The 22,702-nt window shown below is 40.2% G+C and overlaps 1 protein-coding gene across 1 annotated transcript in view; it reads left to right on the plus strand.

Annotated features, from left to right (window-relative positions):
- The window catches only part of PELI2 (pellino E3 ubiquitin protein ligase family member 2), a 79,883-nt gene that overhangs the window by 12,538 nt on the left and 44,643 nt on the right, over positions 1-22,702 (plus strand). The window contains exon 2 of the mRNA XM_080619516.1: positions 14,149-14,278. Within this exon, the coding sequence (XP_080475642.1) occupies positions 14,149-14,278 (130 nt within the window). The remainder of the gene's footprint in view (positions 1-14,148; positions 14,279-22,702) is intronic.

Below are 22,702 nucleotides of genomic sequence, written 5' to 3' on the forward strand. Positions count from 1 at the left end.
CTAATGCTTCCCCTCTACTACCTGCAGTGATGGTGGGATGTCAACTTTGAATGGGAATGGACACAAATGTTCTGGCAGTGCAAGTAACTATGGGGAAGGGATTTGAATGTAGAAGTGTTGCAATCCCTAGTGGCAGCCTGAGCTGTACCATAAGGTCTGTTTGTGGAGAATACTTCAGTAAATGTTCATTGTGTTCTATGTGGAAGTCAGTACAGTGCCTTAGGATGGATAGTTACCATAAAAAAACCATAGTTTTCTGGTGGTTATTGGGGTACTAGAAAAGCCTTAATGTGCTTCCTGGAGCACACTATGTAGAGCACAAGTCTTGTGGTGATACTTAACTTTTGCTTTCAATCAGTTCATCTCTGCTTTTTCAGTGGAAAAATGATGTCCCTGAAGAACAACTCTGAGTGTCTAAGTTTTTTGGAAAACAAGCTTTTTGGAGGCATTTTAAACACAACCTTGTCGTGGTTTAAGCTAGTCGGCAAGTCAGCCACACAGCTTCTACTCCCCCCCCCGCCCTCCCTGAGGGATGGGGAGGAGAATCGAAAGAATGTAACTCCCACGGGTTGAGATAAAAACAGTCCAGTAACTAAGGTATAACACAAATCACTACTGCTGCCACCAATAATAATAATGATAAGAGAAATAACAAGGGAAGAGAATATGATACCACCTGCCGAAAATGAGCCCGACAGAGAAGAGGATGTGCCTTTCTGGGAAACACCCAGTTACATCCCCAGGCATGATGTGCTGTGGTATGGAATACCTCTTTGGCTAGTTTGGGTCAAGTGTCCTGTCCCTGCTTCCTCCCGGCTTCTCCTCCTCCCTGGCAGAGCATGAGACTCACAAAGTCCTTGGTCAGGGTAAACATTCTGACCAGCAACTGAAAACATCGGCTTTATCAATATTATTCCCAGGCCGAAAGTCAAAACCACAGCGCTGCACCAGCTACTAAGAAGGAGAAAAAGTGACTGCTGCTGCTGAACCCAGGACAGACCTGAAACTTTGAAATTGCAAATAATATATTTTAGCAGCCTCATTCTTGGGCCTCTCGTGTGAGATCAGTTCAGAACTAAGACTAGTACGCTGTGTTACTCAACATAAACATTGAGTTTTCTGGGTATGAAAAGCCTTCCTTTCCAAGTGGTTGTAAAATAGCCCAGTTAAGGATATTTGTCCCTGGCCAAAACTCTGAAAGGAGAAGTTTGTTTGGGATCAGTCCAGTTGTGAATGCCTCTGTAGTGAACTGCAAGCTTGTTATAATGGGCTGAGTTTTTACAGACGAAGATATTGAAGCAGATTGATGGGTGTGTTTTTGTACCTCATTCTTGCCTTCTGTTACCCCTCAAGGTGGCAGAGTGATGGCATCTCTCACTTGAGAGATTTCTTAGATTAAAGAATCAAAGTTGTAGGTGTTCCCATCCCTGGCAGTGTTCAAGGCCAGGTTAGATGGGGGTTTGAGCAGCTTGGTCTAGTGGAAGATGTCCCTGCCCATAGCAGGGGGTTCGAACGGAATGATCCTTAAGGTCTCTTCCAACCCAAACCATTCTGTGATTCTATGAAATGCTATAGCGCTTTTCTCTGCTTTTGGAGGAGGAAAGTAAACAATTGTGGGAGACCCTTACAAATACTCTTATAGGTATAATGTGAAAATATTGACAGAGTAGCAAGGGAACATGCTCTTTATTTTCTAAAATGCTTATGCAGTATCTTTAGGTGGGTAAGGAGGAACAGGTAAGAATTTGATTTTCTGGAAAACCCACATGAAAAGGAGATAGACTCTGTCTGTACTAGCGTATCGTCATGCACTTGCGGGGAGTGGGATGGAAAATGCCTTGGCATTGCAGTGCTTCTCTATTTAGCTGAAAACAGTGTGTCATGGCCAAGGTGCTCATACGGAGAATGATGTTGGGTACAAAAACTGGAGGGCAAAAGGGAATCTCTGGAGCCAGCCAGCTGTAACCAATTACTTTATTTTTGTGGCTCTGAACTAGCTCTCTTTCAGACATGCTTTACTGGGGAATCCACTTCCAATTTGAGACTTGGGCTCATGAGCTTTATTTCTGCAGCTGAATTTCCATTTGGCTTACAAATGCTACTTGTAAGTCCTGTAATACTGTTTGGAATTACAGCCTGTACTTTGGGAAGCTGCTTCAAACAGATTCTTCATTTTTTTTTGTCTGGTTTGCCCTGTAGGTCATCCTTGCGTTTAAAACTAAAGAAATCTAGATAGAAACATATGGGGTGGCTTGTTTTTTGAAAGCTAGTGAACAAAAATAGTATAGTAATAGTATGCTGACTGTCTTTGTGGGTTTTTGTTAAGAAAAAGAGCTGGATTTCCAAAGGAAAAAAGATGAGGGAGAACTATATGTGATCTTAAACTTGTTTTCTGTTTTACGAACCATTGTGCCACTTGTGTGCATTGCTTAATGTCTATTGGAATGTATTTTTATGAAACTTTTTTGAAACTTCAGTTTGTTGACTATGTAACCAGAAGTAGGCAGTCTGAAATAGCACTGCAAACAAGTGAAGTGAAAATTTTGGTCTTCCAGGAAACTTCACTGGTGTAGAGCCTTCAGTGTGGTTTGAGGGTTTCAGTGGTTGCATCTGTATATAAACATGGCCTTGCATAGCTATCTTGCATAAACTCATGTATTGCTGCATCACTGAGAAGGACATGCCTTCCCATCTGGAGATGGCAGTACTGCAAAATCTCTGGTTTGAACAATTGTTGCAAGGAGTTCTATAGTGAGGTTCTTCTAGGGAACAGAATTCTTGGAAATGAACAACAGTAGGAATACATGAGTTCTGTGACTTGATTCATTCTTAAGAAGTGCATGCCAGGTACCTCATAATTCTCTGACCATGTCATACTTACTTGATGTAGCATTTTGGGAAGTCCTCTGAAGGGAAGAAAAATCTCAAAATGCTGTGTAAAGGTGTGGAACTGAAACACTTTGCTGTCATAAAGCTGTTTAAATCAGAGCTGGTTTTGCTTATCAGCAGTAAACATTTAACAGCCTTGCGGAATCTTTTCCTGGCTAGAGGTGTCTGATTAACTTTGTTATAGATTATGATGAAAGCAAACACCTAAGGTTGCTGTGAATTAGGAAGTTGTCAGAGTGTTTTAAGTCTGATGAAGATATATTGAAGTCTAGTTCTCTGTATTGCTGCACCATTAATTTCTGATTTATTAAGACTTGAGAAAAAAACCCCAACCAACCAAACAGCCAAAACTCATAGGTTCAGCATCTACTATGATACTTGCGTACTTCTGGTACATGAACTGATCTGCTAGGTTTCGGGTAGTTCTATAAAACTGGGTATGAATAATTATTTCTCCTGTCTGGCTTTTAGTGCACATAGCACAGTTGTTACTGAAGAATAGCTAGTGCTTAGGTTCCTTGCTAGCTGTTCTAGGAGTAATGCTGCATTGATCCTCATGGTGCTCTCTGGACTTCTGGAGCTGTAGTTCTTCCCGGCTTGTGTACATTCCTGGTATCTCACTGGTTTTATTTCTACATCTACTTCATGGAGTGCCCATTATTTTCTTATTTATGTAGTTTGGAGGGTAAGAATTAAGAGCAGGAACCTCTGGCAGTAACTCACACTGAGTAATACTATTGTAACCACAGAACAATGCTCAGCTAGGTCAGTACATCTGGTCCAGTAGTGCAGCAGTCCTCTAAAATAACCTCCATGTTGAAGCTTTCAGCCTCTAGCTCTTGCTGGCTGCCAGAAGGTGAAAATATAGTTCTTTGGTTTTTCTGTTTACTTGCCTGCCCTAAATCTGCTTGGAGCAGACTGTGTGGTAGATATTCTTGCCTTTGACTGCTTGTGTCACTGTAGCAGTTGATGGTAACGCAGCACTAGTGATATTTAAGGAGGCTGCTGTGCTCAGAGCAGTAATGCTTACAAGTGCTACAGAGAAGGAAACCTTATTCTTTATTTTCTGTTTTTCGATGCAGACATTTGAGATTGTTAAGAAGTTGGGATTGAACAGGGAGCTGTGTATTTTAAGGCCAGGGAAACTAAAAGTAATGTTAAAGTTGATAGGATTTGACACATGTTGCAGGTCACGATATGGTAGTCAAGTGCTTCACTTTATATTCAGTACATTACTTGTGAGATTACTTATACTCACAAAATAGATACAAATTTTATCTCTTCCTCTATGCTAAATGATACTGGAATGAAACTTAGAAGATTCTTGTCATGCCTGAGTGTTTGAAAAAGCTGTAAGTAACAGACATCCTGGAACTGCTTGTTTGTGGAATCGTAGAAATGATAGTACAACTGCTTGTATTTGGAGGATAACTGAAATTATAAGAAAGCTATCACTTTTTCTTATGAAAATGTGAGCTGTCAAATAGTTCTTGATAGTGTTTTACGAAAGTGTTTGATTGCTTAGGAAATGAATTGTCTGGATTGTGCTTTTTTTTTTAATGGCCCAAATGTCCTTTGAATCAAATGTAGTTTCTCTATAATGTTCAATGTAGTGAAGTTTCAGATGGAAAATGGTGTTCATTCCTCAGACTAAAATTTGAACAGCTTGCTTTTGCACCTTCAAGAATGTATGAAGAACAGATAGGTTGGGAGCATGTTTAGAATGTCCGGGCAGGTGTGTTTTGAGGTCTCTTTTCTCCTTGTGTTACATAAAGTCTAATTTTTCTTAATTTTGAAACTTGCAGTTGTCTTTTGCTCTGGTGTTTGAGAGAAGATTGTAAATTGTTTCCTAACAAAAGTGTGTGGATCCTAAGCCTCTGGTGTTTTGGATAAACAGTCTTCCTTTTTCACTTCTTTCTCTCCTGCATTGAAGCCCAGCTGCACATAGTGCTTTCCTGTGAAAGGGGTTTTGTGTTTATCTGACTTGTTTTGAATGCAGTAAAAGCTAGATCTCACTTTCTATCATATCTGTCTGTATTTAGTTTAACAAAATGCCGTATCAAACAATTTCAGTGGCATTTGGCTAGATTATAGTTCTCAGATGAATAGCATTTCTGTAGTATGAGAGGTTTAGGGTTGAAAAGAGTATTCTCTAAACATGGTTCTTTGTCCACCTGTTATGTTCTTTTAGCTAGAATAAAAAACATGCTTTGAAATGACCTTGATTAGTAAAATACCCTGTATTTTGCTGTGCACTAAACATTGTTGGGTTTATGCACTGGTGAGTGGTTTTAGGTGACAGCTTTGGAGAGGGGCTTAAAGTGCTGAATAAAACTGCCTCCTTGTTAAGTGAATGCTTGGGGGAGCTGTAAAATGTTGGAAATAAAGATTGTTAAAGAAATCATTATATGAAAGAACAGATTCCCTTACCCTTTGCTTTCTAAAAGGAAACCCTCTTGCATTCTAATGCTCTTCTGGGATATTACTTACTGGAATTGGTATAGTAGTATCTTAAATGTTGGGGTTTGGTGGGTCTTTTCCTATTAAAGCTAACTGCTCTTTTCCCCTACTAGTATCATGTTTATTGATACTTTTAAGAAAGGTATGTTGTGAGACTATAATCATTCCTCTCTTTGGCTGTAGTGCTTAACTGGGCTGCCTATATAGGTTTTCAGCTACTAACTTGTTTGGAACTGTCAGGTTACTTGACTGCGTTAATTGAAGCTTACCTGATGTTCTGCAGACTGTCTGTATTGGTATGCCCCTTTAGGCATCCTAGAGCATTTCCTTTTAATCAAACTCTTGTGCTGCTTAAATAGTTGTCTTACACTAGCCTCTGCAGCAGATATCCTCCATTACTGCCTCAAAATACCTATTTCCATATTGTCATTAACACATGCAATTGAAGATCTTTAATTTCTTTAGTTTAATTAAAGTTGCAATGCCAGCTGAAACTTCAGCAGAAACTTGCATCATCACAGTCTGTCAAAAGTGGTGGCATGTCAAGGGTCTGCTGTCTTTGATTTCACAAGTTATTTTCTAGAAAAAATAATCGAGGGCAAATAACAAACCACTTGCTAAGAAAAAATATGGTTAAAGAGAGTGAGAAGTTTCTGTAGTAAGTTCCTCCTGCCCTAGAAAAAATATCAGCTAGTTTACATGAGTGTCAAAACTGTGCTCCTGATCAGATCTCCATCATCTTATGTTACAAGTAGTTAGAGTAGTACAGCTCTGACTCCTGTACCGTCACGTGGTGACTGGCTGCTTTTGCTACTTTGCATCTGTATTTTCATGTGCTGTGTTTTGGAGGAAACTGGATGTGTACTGTAAATAAAGCTGATTAAAAGCAGTTCTTACACAGCCGATTTGGTATTTGCCAGCCAATAGCATCCTTTAACTTTTTGTATGGGATGAAGTTACTTTAGATCAGGTGTGATTTTTTTTTTTTGAATTGCCTATATCATGTTAGCTAAACATGCATGAGGATTAGGCAGTTGTATTTTCTAAAATTATTCTCCCTGAACCAAACTTGGTTTTTTTAAATTTTTTTTTTTTTTTCATATTGAGTAGCCCTGCTGATTGGGGTGTGGGGGGGAACATGTGGAGTAGGGCAGTTCAAAAAAGCAGCCTGTGAGCTCATCTGAACTGTAGGGTACCGGCTAAGGGGAAGGAGAATGCCGATGGGAGAGACATGTGGACAGGGGAGATCCCAATCTGCAATAGGCTTTTTTTTCTTCCTTGTTTTTTTTTTTTTTTTTTTTTTTCTCCTGCAAACCAGAAAAGCAACCAGTTCTCCTCCAGAACACTAAGAGAAGTAAGGTCACCCTGGAGAACCCCAGTTACTTCACATGTGATTTCGTGTGCTGTTTTCAGTAGATAAGGTTCTTCTTAATTTGTATAGTTTGTAGTGGAAGGAAGTAGTTTCTAGGTTATCTGATCTGTTGTAGGTGCCTCTGAAGATTTTTTTTTTTTCTTTTTTCATTACTATGGGTTTGGTTTTTTTGTTTTCTTGTTTTGGGTTTGTTTTTTTTTTTGATGATATGCAGAACTGTTTAGCCATGTGTTCAGCTGATGCACACTTTTGGTTCTGATCAGAAAGAGCCTGGCTGTATTTAAACATAAAAGCACCATAAATGTAGCATACGGCTTTTGGTCAGGCTGACTGGTAGGTTCCTAATGGTAGCAGGAGCAATTAGGAGCAACTTTTGAAGGGTAGCTAAAAAAAAACAAAATTAAAAATAACTAACCCCTAGTCAGTAGCCAGAGATGTAAATCAGCAGTCTCTGAAAATACTGCTTAATAGCCATAGGGGTTATCAGGTCAGACTGCATTTCACTGAACAACTGCAACCTCTTTGAAGGCTCTAGGAGTGACAGGTAGTAAATGAGGCAGGAAATGCTAAAATTTGGTGCTGGGGAAGAGAAGGCATATGGTAAATACACAGGAGTGTGTGTATTGATCACTACACCAACAAGTACTCCGAAAGCGCCAGAGAAGGGAATACTTCCTGAAGTGTCTTGTGATAGTAAAATGACTTCACAGATGCAAATTGTGAAAGCAAACACTTGTTTCCAAATTAAAAAAAAAAAAAAAAGGCAAGGTGATTATAGCCAGGATTAACTGCTCCAACATACCTTTCTCAGGGATGACGGAGTTCACAGATGCGAAAACACTGCTCTTAATTGGGAAAAGAGATGAGATTATTTGGGACTTTGGAACTTGCTAGTTCAGATTTTCTTGCTCTGCAGGAAAACTGCTTTATTAAGCTGTACTACTGGTAGTGATTAGGAGGCATTTATGCCTATAGAGATGTCTTAGCCAGCAGAGTCTGAGGTGGGACTCTGTCCTCTGTTCAGTACTTCCTGCAAGTAAGGTTTGGATCAGTGGCTCTTGTTACTCAAAGGATGGAACTCTTTGCTTACGCATGAGTTGCTCATTTCTGTAGTTGTTATTGTAACAAAAGCTCTACTTACAACTGCAAACTAAACTAGTCTTAATTTCTTAAAATGTTTTCCTTCAGAAAGAAAAAAATATCAGATGGGATTTTAGCACATGAGCCTGCTGAGAAAAGGAATAGAGAACAGATTGTTTAGGTTCTTTGGTGCATTTGTCAGGAAGTGTAGGAGACTTGCTTTGACCTGAATGTCCCTTGCTGTGTGCAAGAGGAGAGTTTTAACTGTAAATATGTTGAAACAAGGTGAGGAGGCCTGGATTTTCCAGACTAACTGAAACAGAAATGTCATGGGTGGTCTGGATCAAGCCTTTGAGTTGGAGATGGTCTAGGTGCTTCCCTTGAAGTTCCATCTAGCTCTGTTATCTGTCATTCTGTGATCAGGAAGCAACTGTACATTTTGCCAAAGGTACATGTGTTGTAATGGGAAAGGGACATCTTTAGAAGAGAGAAGGGAGCCTTGTGGTCACCCTAGGCTTGCTGAGCTGCTTGTTGAATGCCAGGGAATGATGACAGTGAGGACAACAGTGTCCTTCTTCCAGCCTCCAAGATACCTCAAGGTGAAATGTTTTCGTGGTAATCCATTGTAGTTAGCTGTGAAGCACTACACTGTTCAAGGAGCAGCCTTGTATTCACTGCCAAAGCTTCACTACAGGAATAGGCTGATGATAATGATATCTCTGTTGGTGGAGGGTGCTTCCAAGACAAATTGATTGATTTAAGAATCATCTGGAGGCAAGCTAAAACTTAGATTCATATTGAGTTAATATCTATGGTACTGCTATACAGTACCACAGAGTAGAGTTCAAAGCAGAAAATAAACCAGTACTATCCTGTTGGTACAGAAGTACTGCTTATCTTTTCTTTTCCTATTTGGCAGCACTTGCCAATGAGATCAAGTTTGAGAATAACTTCACTGTTTTGTTTCACTGAAATTCTCAGATAATTGGCAGACAGCAGCTGCTTATTTTATGAAAGTCTGATACAGATAAACATACCTGGAATAAGTAGTCATTTTTCTTGAAATAGTACATCAGTTCTTCTACATACAAAATAAAATCGGTAGGATACAAGGGAGGGTGGTGTAAAGAGTATGAAATACTGGCAGTGATATTACATAAAAGGAAACCCAAGTTATTTTGTGGTAGTGTTGCATATGTTGAAGCTTTCTGTTTGCATTTTAATACAAACCAGCATGTAACTTTTTATGCCTTTTAGTCAGTGTTCAAGGGGGTAAATGTTGGATGCTTCAGCTGAAGAGGGCTTTTGAGTTAGGGTTTGAGCGTACAGTCCTGAAAATCTCTGGGGCTGGATATGGTGAAGGTGAATTTTTAGACTTCTACTGCTGAAGGTGAATCTTTAGACTTATACTGCTGTAGATATCATGATAACTGTAGACATACGGTACTTCCAAAGGAATCTCTTCTGCCCTTTTTACTGTTTTTCCCTTGTTGCTAATATAAGTGCTTCTGTGGCTTTGCAGTAAGCTGGAGAGCCAAGGAATTGGTGTGGTTTAAAACTAAATTTGAAGCATACATCTGCTGGTTTTTTTTTTTCCTCTTCATGTGAACCAGGGAGAGAAGTAGCAGGAGCAAACTAGCAAATGGAAGGTGGGACTGCTGCTTTTGGCAGAACTGTTGGCCCACACTAGTTTGCTCATGGTAAAAATACAGTGTAAGCACAAACGGAATTTTTGATGTGTGGAGTATATAGTACTGGATGATACAAACATGGAATGAGAACGTACGTAAAAGGAAATATTCACTGAAGCCTGACTTCAGTTCTGCAGCTTTATTGTTTAGTGCAGCAGAGATGTTTTCTCTCATTAGACCTATGGAAACAACTGAACTGTAATGTCATCTGTTCATAGCTAAGCCTGTGAAATGGGATGGTTTGCATCTAAAAATGATGAGGTATTCAGTAGAACTGTTAATACTAGGTGAGGAAAGCAAAGTGAAATACTCCTTTTTGTCCAGTAGCAATACTACCTGTGAAAATCGTAACTTGTTCAGTTTGTAGTCTTTTAGGAGCTAGGTTGCATAGGTAAAAAAAAAAAAACCCAAACAAACCAACATAAGCTATATGCAGCAGCTTCTGTGTCTGGTAAGTAGTAGATATTCCCTATAATTTTGAGGATGACTTCCCTGGGTTGAAGTCTAACTTTTCAAGGTGCAGGTCAAGATATCTAGAGCTCTTGTCCTAAATAAGAGACCTTGTTTACTCTTTGCCACTGGCTAAGCTTGATCCTTTAAAAGAACAACTAAACAAACAAAAAGCCTGTGTTACAGGCCTTGTTGATGATCTCTGAAGTAGTCAAGTAAGTTCCTACAAGTCTTGTAGAAAATAGGAACTTGCCACAGTACTCAGAGCATGGGAGCATGTGTGGTCTTGCTCTCCAGACAGCCATGAATGCATGCAGAGGAGAGGCTTTCATTACATATCCCAACCATGGGAAAAACTTAATTGAAGTTTGCAGTTCTTATATACCAATGTCCTCAACTGTTTGATGTAAATCTGTAGGAAACTGGCTTTGATAATTATGGTGCCCATAACCTGTGCCAGCACCACTCCCTTATTTGCAAGGAGTAGTGCTATCAGCAGAGATAATTATCCCACAAGGTTTCATAATGCTAGCTGTTCCAGCATTGTTGTCACTGAGAAGCATTTGGGAAGAGCGTAGGGCTGCTTTTACCACATGCATTGGTCTGATGTTTTTAAACATCTGAAGGACTTCAGAAGTGTCCCGTAGATCTGCATGTGAACAAGCTCATCTCGGAAGTAGTCATTGGGTCTATGAAATTTGATTATTTTTTCCTAGTTTGTTTTTATTAGTTTTGTTCTAGGCTTTTTGGTGGGGTGTGGGAGAGTTCCAGCTGCAGGCTGTCTTTTGGAAGTGCTGGCCATCTTGTGAAGCAAAACATGGGCGTAAAAATGCGCTGGTCCCTAAGATGTACTGGGCTTCCGGAGCTATTGTAAGGGTGTGGAGAGAAGAGAAATGGGATGATCATTTTGGAGAAGGGTCATGAGGGGGTTCAACCAGGAGCTTCTGTTTATGGAGCTCCGGTTGGCTATGGGGAAGCTTAGGGTCTCACAGTGTTCAGTAGCAGGGAGTTTGTGCCTTTAGTCCTTGTCCCTCTTCTTCCTGTGCAATTCCATCCAGTTGTTGCTCACCAATGTGCTGCTCAGCAGGACAGTTGAGAAAAATTAAGGATCTGAGAGAGCTGCTTCTCTTGTTGTAGCTCCTTGTGCTGGTGCTTAGAAAAGCTGACTTGGCAAGGTGTGGGTGGACATGCCTGCATTCCTCTTCCCGAGTACTGAAACCCACTGTGTCCTGCAGGACAGCTCAGCTTAGAAAGGCAGGGACTTGCCAAGAATTGCTGCCTCAAGAGCAATCAGTTGTACACTTGCCAGCACAGGATGGTGGGTGGGTGCAGGTCCTGTTGCGGCTGACAAGATCCCATGACATTACCACTGGTTCATTTGGTATGTAGATGGTTTGGATAGTGGCAAGGAAATGTGTGGCTCAAGTGCTGTGGGTAGGGTTTCTTTGTGGTGAATAAGTTGAGTCCTGGCCCAGAAAAAAATGAAGGTGTCTGCTGGCTGTGGAGAGGAACGAGGCAAGTTTTGATGCTCTTTCTTTTTTTCCTGTGAAACACATATGTATGCCTGGTAATTGATCTACCTCTTTTCACCAGTGTCAAATCAAAATAAAACTTGCAGGTCTATAATTAGAACATAACAAATAGTAAAACTGCTACTCAATTTCAACTGCCCTTTTGTACAAATGAAACTCTAGAAATTGGCACAAGGAAAACCTTCATGAAAACTTGTCATTGCTAATCAGGATGAATGAATTGAACTTTCACTTTGCTTGCATATCCTTCCTATTTAAAGTTTCCAAAAGGCCTTTTAACCTTGAGCAGCTTCCTTCTTTCTCCTTCAAGATAATTAAATCCCAAAGACCTGAAATGAAATCATGTAGCCTTTCCCAGTTACAATTTTTTTTTTTTGAAGATGAGGAAAAACCAAATAAAATAATCCTACTAGCCTGATTTTGACTTTCAGTGGAACTACTTGGGTTCAGTCCTGCTTAACAGTTACACAAATGCAAAAAGTGAAATTACAGAATACAAAGCTAGTGATGATTTTGTCAGGTTTTCAGATAAAAATACTTGTAGAAAGAATGTTGTCTTCAGGCAAACTAAAACTTGCTGGCATATTCATGGTAACATAATGTCTTTGAAAGAAAGCATGTGTATATAATTTGTAAGATTCAAGCTGGAGAATCAAGTCATTCCTATTTTAAGGCCTGGTGTTTAAGTTGCCTGGGGATCATACTGATACCATATGTCTTTCTAGGAATTGATCTCTTGTGATGAGGATCTGCTGTGTTAACTGAGTGCTGCTCTCTTGTGTAGGGTTAATAATAAGTTTCAGGATACTAGTAGGCCTAGCATGAAATAACAGTGATTTACTGGTGGTGTTTTTCTGCTGTGCTGGGGAATATCTTAATATTCCAGAGATACAATAGCCTTCCCTGTGAAAATAGGGGTGAGAAGAACAAGCTCATTTGTAGTCCAGCTGTAAAGCTCTTTATTATGTGTCTAGCATCAACTGTTAAATGTATATTGAAAAAAAGTCTGGTTTTATGCTCTAGAGTACTTAAATTTGAGATTATCTCAATCTTAAATCTGTTCTTGTTTGTGCTCACAAATGTTTATCAGTCCTGCAATTCAGACACTGTGCATGTGAAGTTTTAAGTTATCTTCCTGTGTGACATCAGGTCATCCTTACCCAAAGAAAATAAGTATTCTGCAGGGCAGTGCTCCAGAGCCTTAACAATGAGACCACTTGCTTTCATCTATGACCCATTTCTCATTTGTTTGCAAAAAGATACGTGGCTCTCCAAGTGCATTCTCTTGTTACACAAACTAGTTAATTACATACACAGAATGTAGTGGCAAGTAACATTACCCTTTAATGTTATTTTCTGTACTTCCTTTCCTAGTCAGCAATGGTCATAGAACTGCTCTATGTGAGTTGTGAGTATGTGAGTGGCTGTTGGCCTTCTGCAGGTCTACCAACAAATGATTTTGATCTGTAGATACTTTGGATGTAGAGCCAAATCACTCTGAAGTGTATCTCTAAGCAGATAATGAGTTCTTCTATCTTTTTTGTTTTTTTTTTAATCTCCCCTGCTTTGCAGGAAGTTAGTCACCTTTAAGTCTTCTTGATTTTCCTTTTCATAATCTTTTCCTGACTGTGATGTTAACTTTTAATCATAAAGGCTGTAGGAGAGGGTATATGTGATCATTATAGAATAGACCTCACCAGTAAGACAAATGAGACTTGTAAGTGGAATAACTTCTGTAGTTCTTCAGGTAAAAGTGTGAAATCTGAGGATCAGGCATGGCAGAGACATCTGTGCAGTGAAGGTCCTGAGCTGAGAGTTAGCAAGAATGCTGCAGGTGACAGTGCTGTGATGAGAAACATCTACCTGTCCTAAATCTTTGGCTGGGTGGCAGTGAATTCCCTGCTCATGCACTGCAAAGATTTTCAGTTGATCCCTTCCCTGGGGAAGGAGTTATGTCCCCCTGAGGCTGAAGACTTCTCTGAATAATTAATCTGTTGGGTCTCCGTCCTCAGAGAGAGACAAAAGAACTGTTGAAGGCTACTGTCTTACACCCGATGAAGGAAGTCAGTGAGTCTGCAGATAGTCACATAAATTAAAAACACTTGCATCCTCTTGCTTAGTAAATGAAGCCTTTAGGATTAGAGTTTTAAGAAAACAAAAGGGGAAAAAAAAACCCAACTAAAAAGTTGTATGTAAGTAGAATAAAATTCCCTTTTATCTAGGTTTACATTCTCTAAATTACTTTGTTTTTCCAAATCATGCCTGTTCTTTCTCTTGTCTTTTCCATTCCTGCATGAGATGTGAGAAGGCCATTGTAGGGTAAAAAACCACCATTTTTTAAAAATTCCCCATTTTTTGAAATTACGGAGAAGATTCAGGGATTATTCTCCAAAATTCCTTTTGATTCTAGAAGTAAAGTAGTATTTCATCAGCTTAACTACTCAATATTTCATTAGTAGTTTATTATTTTATTAAGGATGAATAAAATATCGATCATTGACAGGTAAAAAATATTTGAATACTCATAATTCAGGAAACAAAACTTACCATGGTGGTTCTTGCTTTTGCCCCATGTATTTGATGATATCAGGATACCGTGACCAAGTTGCTGCTCTCCTTTTCTGTGTTGCAAATTGGTGGTGGTTTATGCCAAACTTTTTTTGTTTATTTCTAGGTATAATGGATCCCTCCCTAATGGCGACAGAGGGCGCAGGAAAAGCAGATTTGCCCTTTATAAGCGACCAAAGGCAAACGGAGTTAAGCCCAGCACTGTTCATGTGATTTCTACTCCTCAAGCATCAAAGGTATGGGGCAGTGGGGCATATCCTGTTTTTAATGATGATCCTGGGTGGTGAACATCTCCTGTATTACTGCTGATTTACCTTGCTGCTGGTCCATTCTTTGGTAGTCGGATATATTTGTTTTAATGAAAAGACTGCAATGGATTTTCTTTCCGGGAGTATAATTTTCAATTTTAATCCAGTTACCTGTTTAAAATAGTCTTTAACTTGAGAACCTTTCTGCTGCTGGACCAGAAGTGGACTTTGTCAGTTTTAAGCCATGGGGTAGTCAGGTGATGCAAATACAAGCAGTGTGCTAATTTCTCTCTTACTGGGTTGGTATGTCTCTTTCCCCTTCAGGAAGGTAACATAGTATAAATCAAGTAGTGAATGCCTCTGTGCCTTTCATTTTTGTTGCTAATAATGGTATTGTATCTGTCTTTACCTGAAGTTTAGTGTAGATGAAGGTGAATAAGCAGTAAATATATTAACATAATTTATGGAGGAAAAGCAGTAAATTAAATATGTCAGTATAGTAATATCTTAATATATAGAACTGTCTGGTTAGAGTTCTGGTTATGGAGCACATTTTAAGCTGCAAAAAGTCATGCAATGTCTCCTCTCAAAGCCTTTCTCCTGGAAGCAAAAAGTGACTAGAGTCACTGGAGGGGAGAGTTCTGTGGTGATGACACACAAATGGATGGGTTGTAAGAGGTGTACATCACTTTTACTGAAATACATATCGGGGAGGAAGAGAACCTACACCATTCTCAGATGTGTGCTAACTTAGACCAAGAGAGGAATACCATTTAATACAGAGTATAGGCTTATATTTTCATTTACAATACATACCATGCACAGTAAGCACCTAAACTTATCAAAATCTACAATATCAGAGCTTGTTATTTTTAAAGATTGTATAGGGTGTGCCTAGAGCAGCTAAATATGTAATTTCTGTAAGTATTTTTCAGTGTCTGTATCCTCAAAATGAAAGCATTTGGAAGTTACATCTTTCTGACTAAATAAACCTTCACAATAGGCCTGTAGTATACGTTTGTGTGTTGGTAACTCTGGTCTGTTGCTTAAAATTTAACAAATTAAAAAAAGTGTTATATACACTAGCTGAAGGGAATATACACATGTTCTTGGTGGATAATCTTAACCATTTGGACTGCGGATAGTATTTCAGTATTTGAGTTGCGAAATATCTAAACACCTGGCAGACACTGCAAGGTATCTGGTTAATGTTCATTTATGGTGTTACTGTAGTGAAGATAAAATGTGTGGTGTACAAATTAGTGCCCTTATAAAGATAGCACAGGGCTGAGACATTAAAGCCCCTCCTTTGAGGATTTGGATTCAGGTAGATATATCAGGTTGAATGTATTCTTTTGCACTTTCTCTGAACCCTTATAAAAGCCCTTTTGTGTATTTATACTGTTGTCTGGCACAAGGCTGGTGGACTTGTGCCAGAACAGTGGTGCAGTAGATTCCCGTTAGTGCTCTTTCGATGCACAGAAAGAATCTTATGTTTTAATTCTCTGGTAGACTTTTCTGACATCTTAGACACCAGAGCCTAAATCTGTTTCACTAGGGATGGTTTCTGCATACAACTTCTGTGAATGACTCCAGAAACATAGATGAATAAAAAAAAAAAGTGAGCTGCTTTGTTCTTGAAAAATAATGTGCAGCTTGACCTCAGGAGTTTTGTTCTGCTCTCAGTCTTTAAGCCTAACTCTTTTTAGAAAGATGAAACAGTGCTGCATAGGTTATTAAAAGCTTTTTTAACTCTACATCCTTCCTTCTAACTTTCCAGATGCCAGTTCTCTGTTTTGCTTTGCTTGACTGTCACTGTATAAACTGAAGCTTTGAGTAGAAAGAAATTTTTAGAGTACTGATGCTTTTTTGTGTGGTGGATTTAGAAGTGGGTAAAGCAGTGATTGTCTCCATTTGTTTTGCCTTTGCTGTAGCATGGATGCTCGAGTAAGGTGCATGGCTAGGTTTGTGCTAATTGCATTAATGCAGTAGCTCAAGAGCTGTAACTGCCACCAGTTTCGAGTGTCAGCTTGAAAACTGCAATAGATCATAAGAGGGTGCTCGTCATGTTCCATTGTTTCTGCTATGCAGGTGTCAAGGACAGCTGGAGTAGCAATGGCTTCAGTAGCAAATTTAGCTGAGTTAATTGCATATGAATCAGTGCCTTTTGTGTTTGCCACTGGAATGCTTGTGGTTTTGCCACTCTGCCTTCTGGAGTTGCAAAAAAAAAAATTTAGAATTGTTTGGCCTTCTGAGGAAATGGGAGAACTGGCTACCCTGGATTTGGAGAAGGCTGAGGTTCTTAATGACTTCTTTGCCTCAGTCTTCACTGGAAGTGCTCTGAGCCCACCGCTCAAGTCTTCGAAGGCAGATACAGGGACTGCGAGAATGAAAACTTTAAGCCCACTGTAGGAGAGGATCAGGTTTGAGTTCATCCTAAGAATCTGAATGTGCACAGGTCCATGGGACCTGAGACATCCATCTGCGGGTCCTACAGGAGCTGGCAAATTAAGTTGCTAAGCCACTGTCCATCATATTTGAAAAGTCATGGCAGTTGGGAGAAGCTACCTTCATCCAGAGGGACCTTGACATGCTTGACAGGTTGGCCAGTGCCAACCTCATGAAATTTAATAATGCAGAGTACAAGGGCATACGCCTGGTCAGGACAATCCCAGGCACAGCTGCAGGTTGGGTGGAGAAGTGATTCAAAGCAGCCCAGTGGAGAAGGACTTGGGGGTGCTAATCGATGAGAAACTGAATGTGAGCCAGCTTCAGTGTGCGCTTGCAGCCCGGAAAGCCAACAATATCCTGGGCTGCATCACAAGGAACGTGACCAGCAGGTCGAAGGAGGTGATCCTGTCTGTCTATTCTGCTCTTGTGAGACCCCAGTTGGAGTATTGTGTGCAGTTCTGGTGTCCTCAGCATAAGAAGGACATGGAGCTGTTGGAGCAAGCCCAGAGGAAGGCCACAAGGATAATAAGGGGACTTGAGCACCTCCCGTAGGACGATGGGCTGAGAAAGTTGGGGCTATTCAGCCTGGTGAAGAGGAGGCTGTGTGGAGACCTCATAGCAGCCTTCCAGTATTTGAAGGGGGACCTATGAGGATTCTGGATTGAGATTCTTCATTAGGGACTGTAGTGATTCATAGAATAGTAGAACAGTTTGGGTTGGAAGGGACCTCCAAAGGTCATCTAGTCCAAACTCCCTGCAATTAGCAGGGACATCTTCAACTACATCAGGTTGACCAGAACCACATCCTGCCCAACATTGAATGTCTCCAGGGATGGCGCATCCACCACCTCTCTGGACAACCTGTGCCAGTGTTTTACCACCCTCATTGTAAAATATTTTTTCCTCACTTCCAGCCTGAATCTCTTTTAGTTTGAAACCGTCACCCCACATCCTATCACAGCAGGCCCTGCTAAAAAGTATCTCCCTATCTTTCTTATAGGCCCATTTTAAGGACTGAAAGGCTGCAGTAAGATCTCCCTGAAGTCTTCTCCATGCTGAACAACCTCAACTCTCAGCATTTCCTCATAGGAAAGGTGCTCCATATTGAGGGCCCTAATACACCCTGTCTATGTAAAATTGTATGATCCCAATTTCTGCTAAGCAAAGATACTCAGGTTCCTATATATATATCCAGTCTGTTGATTCAATGGGCTTTTAGGTTAACACCTTCCGCCTGTGCAAGCATAGTTGGAACATCAGTTTGTTTCCTCCTCTTCGTAGCCGTTAGCAGCATCCTTGTTGGATGTTGTTAGTTGGAGTTGTTTTTGTGGAACAATGGGTGCTGGCAGCTGGTGTTAACAATGAGGTTACTGGTGATGCTGAATACTGAAGACCTGTAATGCCCTCATGACTTAAGGTTTATGCACATTTAAATTTCTTTATTGGTTTCCAATGTTTTGGAATTATATCCATGGATGTGAAGTTTAGAAAAATGAAGGAGCTTCATGCCATAGTTCAAGTAACTCAAATGCACATTAGGAAGCTTGAATTGTTGACATTAGCCCTCCAGGATTCCCTAGGATTACTGTGGAAGCATGAATGAATTCTAGAATTCTGGAGTTTGAGACCTTCCAAAGTGTTGTCAGTAAGCAGGAGAATAAAACTAGCAAGCACTAGAAGTACTCCATTCTAGCAAGTGAATGTTGTGCTTTGATACCTGTTTCTTGCTACTGACTTGATAGAAGATCGCAAATGTCTTAAATTGCTGCAGAGTACAACACACACACACACACCCCCCCAATACTGTTTTATGGTGGTATGTCTTGGTATTTATTGTGTCTGTCTGTCTTGGGATCAAAATTTTCCTTTGATAACCTGTGGTAGATAAAGACAACCTATTTTCTCCCCTATGAAATTACAATTTCAAGCTGACTGGGGAAGATCTTTCCCACTTCAAGTCCAATTACCTGCCTAGTTGGCTTCTGCTTTGTGCTATCACAACAGCAGCTTGTATAGTCACTGGCTGGGTTCCTGCAGCTCAAATCAAGCTTCATGTTGCTACTGGAGAAGAACAAAATGCAGCCAGACAAGTAATTACTAGGTGGAGAAGAGAGCTGCAATTTGTGCTTTGAGTGATGAGATAAAATGAAAGTATAGGATTCTTGTGATTAGTTATCTACTGTAGATATTGCATCTGCTTTGACATACTTCATGAATTTTGAGTAAAAAGACCAGAAATCCTTTTGGCACTGACAGCTTTTTGATGTTTGTTCTGGATGAGAGCTGTAAAGCTCAGCTGCTGTCAGGAGGATACTGTGCCTGTCAGTGGCTTCTGTCTTTCCTATTGGGCTTATTTATGGTGTAATCAGTTCACAGAGCACTAATTTGTTCTGAAGTAACTTAATCACATAGGTATCTTGAGAGACTTGAGCTGTGCAGAGGCAGCTTTTTCTTGGCTCATCAGACTGAGTCTGCCTGTTTCCTTGGTGTAATGTCCTTGTCTTCTATTAAATGAGCATCACAATAACATGCTAAGTCCCTGTCCCCTTGCCCTTGCAGATAGTTGGGAATGGTTAGACAGAAGAAAATAGTTAGACCAATTTCATTAGTAGGGCTTAATAAATAACAACTGTAACTTGGTTTGAAGCTCTCCTTCCTGAGCTTTTGGGACCCATTAAGCAGAATGCATGTCAAAGGCTTTGGAAAATCATTTTATAGTGTTTTCTAACAAAAACCAGATGTTTAGTGAAGGAAGGCGATTAAAAATTGCTGAGGACTACAACAATTTTTTTTTTAATGACTTAAAGTTGCTTTTTGTTTTCATGCTCTCCTTTCAGAGGGTAGACAAAAGATCAGAAAATGCTTTCCTTGTAAACTGTTTAAACTACATCTGCTCTAAATCAACATTTAGACTAGGTCCTACTTTACTTTAATTTGGGTGCCCTTTGAAAGCAGAGGAAGATGCAGTGATCGCCAGACCTAGTGTTAAGAAACTCATTAGTGTTACATTTCCCCATATGCTTCCACTTCACTTCCTGCAGGGAAGTGTAACCTGCTGCTGTGCAGTATCTGTCAGTTTGCAACTTCCTTTACCCTGTCAGAAATAACCGGGGGGAGTTAGGTCTTGTGGTAATGGAGAGCTAAGTAGAGACTGTATCCCAGCTGAGTTTAACATGCTGTAGTGTAAGGTCAGATGTTGCAAACCTTTGCTGTCCATCAGGGAATATCCTCAATTGTTTGTGCCACTGGAAGAGCTTCAAGTAGTAGTTGTGCTGCAGGCAGCAGAGCCACTCATTTCACTGACAGATAACAATTTCACTACTCTAGCTTTATGTAGCATGACTTGTTTAAAACTGTCGTGTTCCAATTTGACTGGGTTCTGCATGCTTCCCTACCATTCCTAGGATTTAGAGTGGAAACTTTAGACCACCTACTGTAGTGGTGAAGGTCTGTCCTGTTCTGCATTTATTCTACTTGGACTCTTATTGGCTGGAATGGATCTGGTATTAGAAGTGCATGTCTCCTGAGAGCTGGGCTGGTTGGAGCCTCTGGAAAGTTAAGAGAAAACACAAAACTGGTTTCAGATCAAATGAAGCTGCATGGAGTGTAATGTTCCTGCTTGTGTGGTGGTAATGCCTTTTGTTGAACTTGCTCTCGGGGATAACACATCGTTGCAAGTTGGCATTACTAATTGAGAACCTCCCTAGAATATTAAAAAGTGAGGGCAATCTACTGTTGTGTTCCAGGTGTTTGGGTGGGCTGTGCTGCAGCACAGTTATGAACAGCCTCATGACTACAGGGGCTTCTACACAGTTGTTGCAAGAGTCTGGGACTGTTAGGAATAATAATGGAGGAGTTCCTAGCTACTAGTTTGGAAATATGCTTCATCATTTCTGTTGTGGGGGGACTTTACACAAGTCTGAAGCGCTGTTTTCACATTAGCTTTGACCTTCAAAGGCACTGTAGAGACAGACATTTGGATTCTAGACTGTATAGAATTAGCACATATAACACAGAGCCTGTCCTTGACTGAGACTTGTACCACAGAACTGAAGACAGATACGCTGGCATTTTAAAGAGGCAGTGTGCACATTTTTCTTGTCTTACCCTCTTTCAGTGAGATGAAAGGTTACTGGAGTATTTATGAATGTTGCACACGTAGGTCTTTTCATGCTCAAAAGAAAATGTGGGAACATGCAGCTAATGACATATATGCTTTTCCTGTTATCTCGAACTTTAATGTCCAAATTAAATTGTTTTAAATGAATGGATTGTTGCGTTTTGGAAAAATCAGGTAGCATATACTCAGTCACAACAGTATGGAACAGCTCCCCTGGAACAAAGGAGTTGGAACTGCATCAAAGAGTAGAGACTCCTATGCTCCAAGGCTTTGTTGAGAGGGGCAATTATTTTGAAAACACAGAAAGCAGTTCAAGCTTCATGGGCCAACAGTAACTTGTCAAAGAAAGAAACAGCTGCTATTCCTGTTTTACAAATTAGAGAATACTTATTTTCCAGACTGCTTTGAGATTTTGTTGATGGAAAGAACAAAATCTAAATATTCCTCTTTTTTGGAGTCTTTTATGACTACATCTGTAAAATAAGTAATTTTATTTGTTCACTAAGTGAAGTGCTAGAGGGGTGACTCTCCTGTGAGATGACAAGATTCCTCATTCCACTGTTTGTAGGGCTCTTGTCTGAGGTGTGTTTTATGTTTTCTTTTAGATGAAGGACTACTTTATTTTGTCATCTTGCTCCTATTCAACACCAAAGACCTCACAAAGATTTTTAGGAGAAAACAGGGAGTACTTTATTAGGATAATCTCTTGAAGGGATGGATCCCCAGCAAAGTTGTTATGCTTCATTTGCTGAATGCTCCAAGCTCTTTAGTGTCTTTGACAGTCATAAAAGCAATTTAGAATTCTTTAGCACTATGGGTTTGCTTCTACAAGATCATTATCTTTGTTTTTGATCATCTCATGAGCTGTCCTTTCGTGGCAACAAGCTTGTCTAGCCATTGGGTCTACATCAGAGCTTGTACTTACATGACCTCCATGCAAGACTGTGTGGTGTGTACAGGCTTGTCCTTAAATTCTGCGTATGTCTGTTGTCCGTAGTGCTTCTGTCAGTATTTCAGGAAGTTCTGGACTCTGCAGATGCCTGTTGTGAGATAATATGTATGGCAATACATACCTTGGCCTTCTAATTTCAGTAACAGCAGATGCCTATCGCTTTGACTTGAGGAAGCTCGTTGAAGGCCCAGCACTGCCAGCTTGCTTGGTTATATAGTACTCTTGTTTTCCTCCAGCTCCGTATCAGAGTGAGCTCAGAAAGATCTCTCCTACACTGAGTTCTCAGTCAGGGAATAATGAATGCTTTCTCCTCTGCTTTTTGGTACTGGCAAGGAAGGTGGGGTATTGGCCCCTATCAAGCTGAGAAACTGGATTTGATGTGCTGAGCTCAGATTTGCATATTCCCCAGAACTCTCACTCAGGTGACTACTGGCCTAGCATTTGTCAGGTTGCTCATGAGAAGGAGACCAGTGTCCCAGCAGTGATCTGTCTTGGACTGGGATCATCCAGAAGCATTGTGTGCTCGGGCCTTAGGTACTGACAACTACTACTTTTGTGGTTGCAGAGATTTCCTTGGGAACCATTCCTGTGCTATCTTACACCTGTTTAGGTATAAGATAAAGGGGAAGCAAATATTTTGTTTGTGTGGTTGTGGTTTTCTTTAGTTTTTTTTTTTTTCCATGGCTCCTATGTAGCCAAAGAAACTTCAGATCCAGGGCCTCTTGTGTAGCTACCTGTAGTTGCACAATTCTGTTTCTCCTCCCAGACTTCTCAACTGAGTGAAGACTTAGGTGACAAAGCATTCCAGTTTGCAGCTTTGATAGCTCTTGTGTCTAAAACCATACTGTTTCAGCTGTTCATTTTCAGTGAGGGAAGTTGTTCTAGAGCA

The sequence above is a fragment of the Psittacula echo genome (assembly GCF_963264785.1).
Source record: "Psittacula echo genome assembly, chromosome: 5".
NCBI lineage: Eukaryota > Metazoa > Chordata > Aves > Psittaciformes > Psittacidae > Psittacula > Psittacula echo.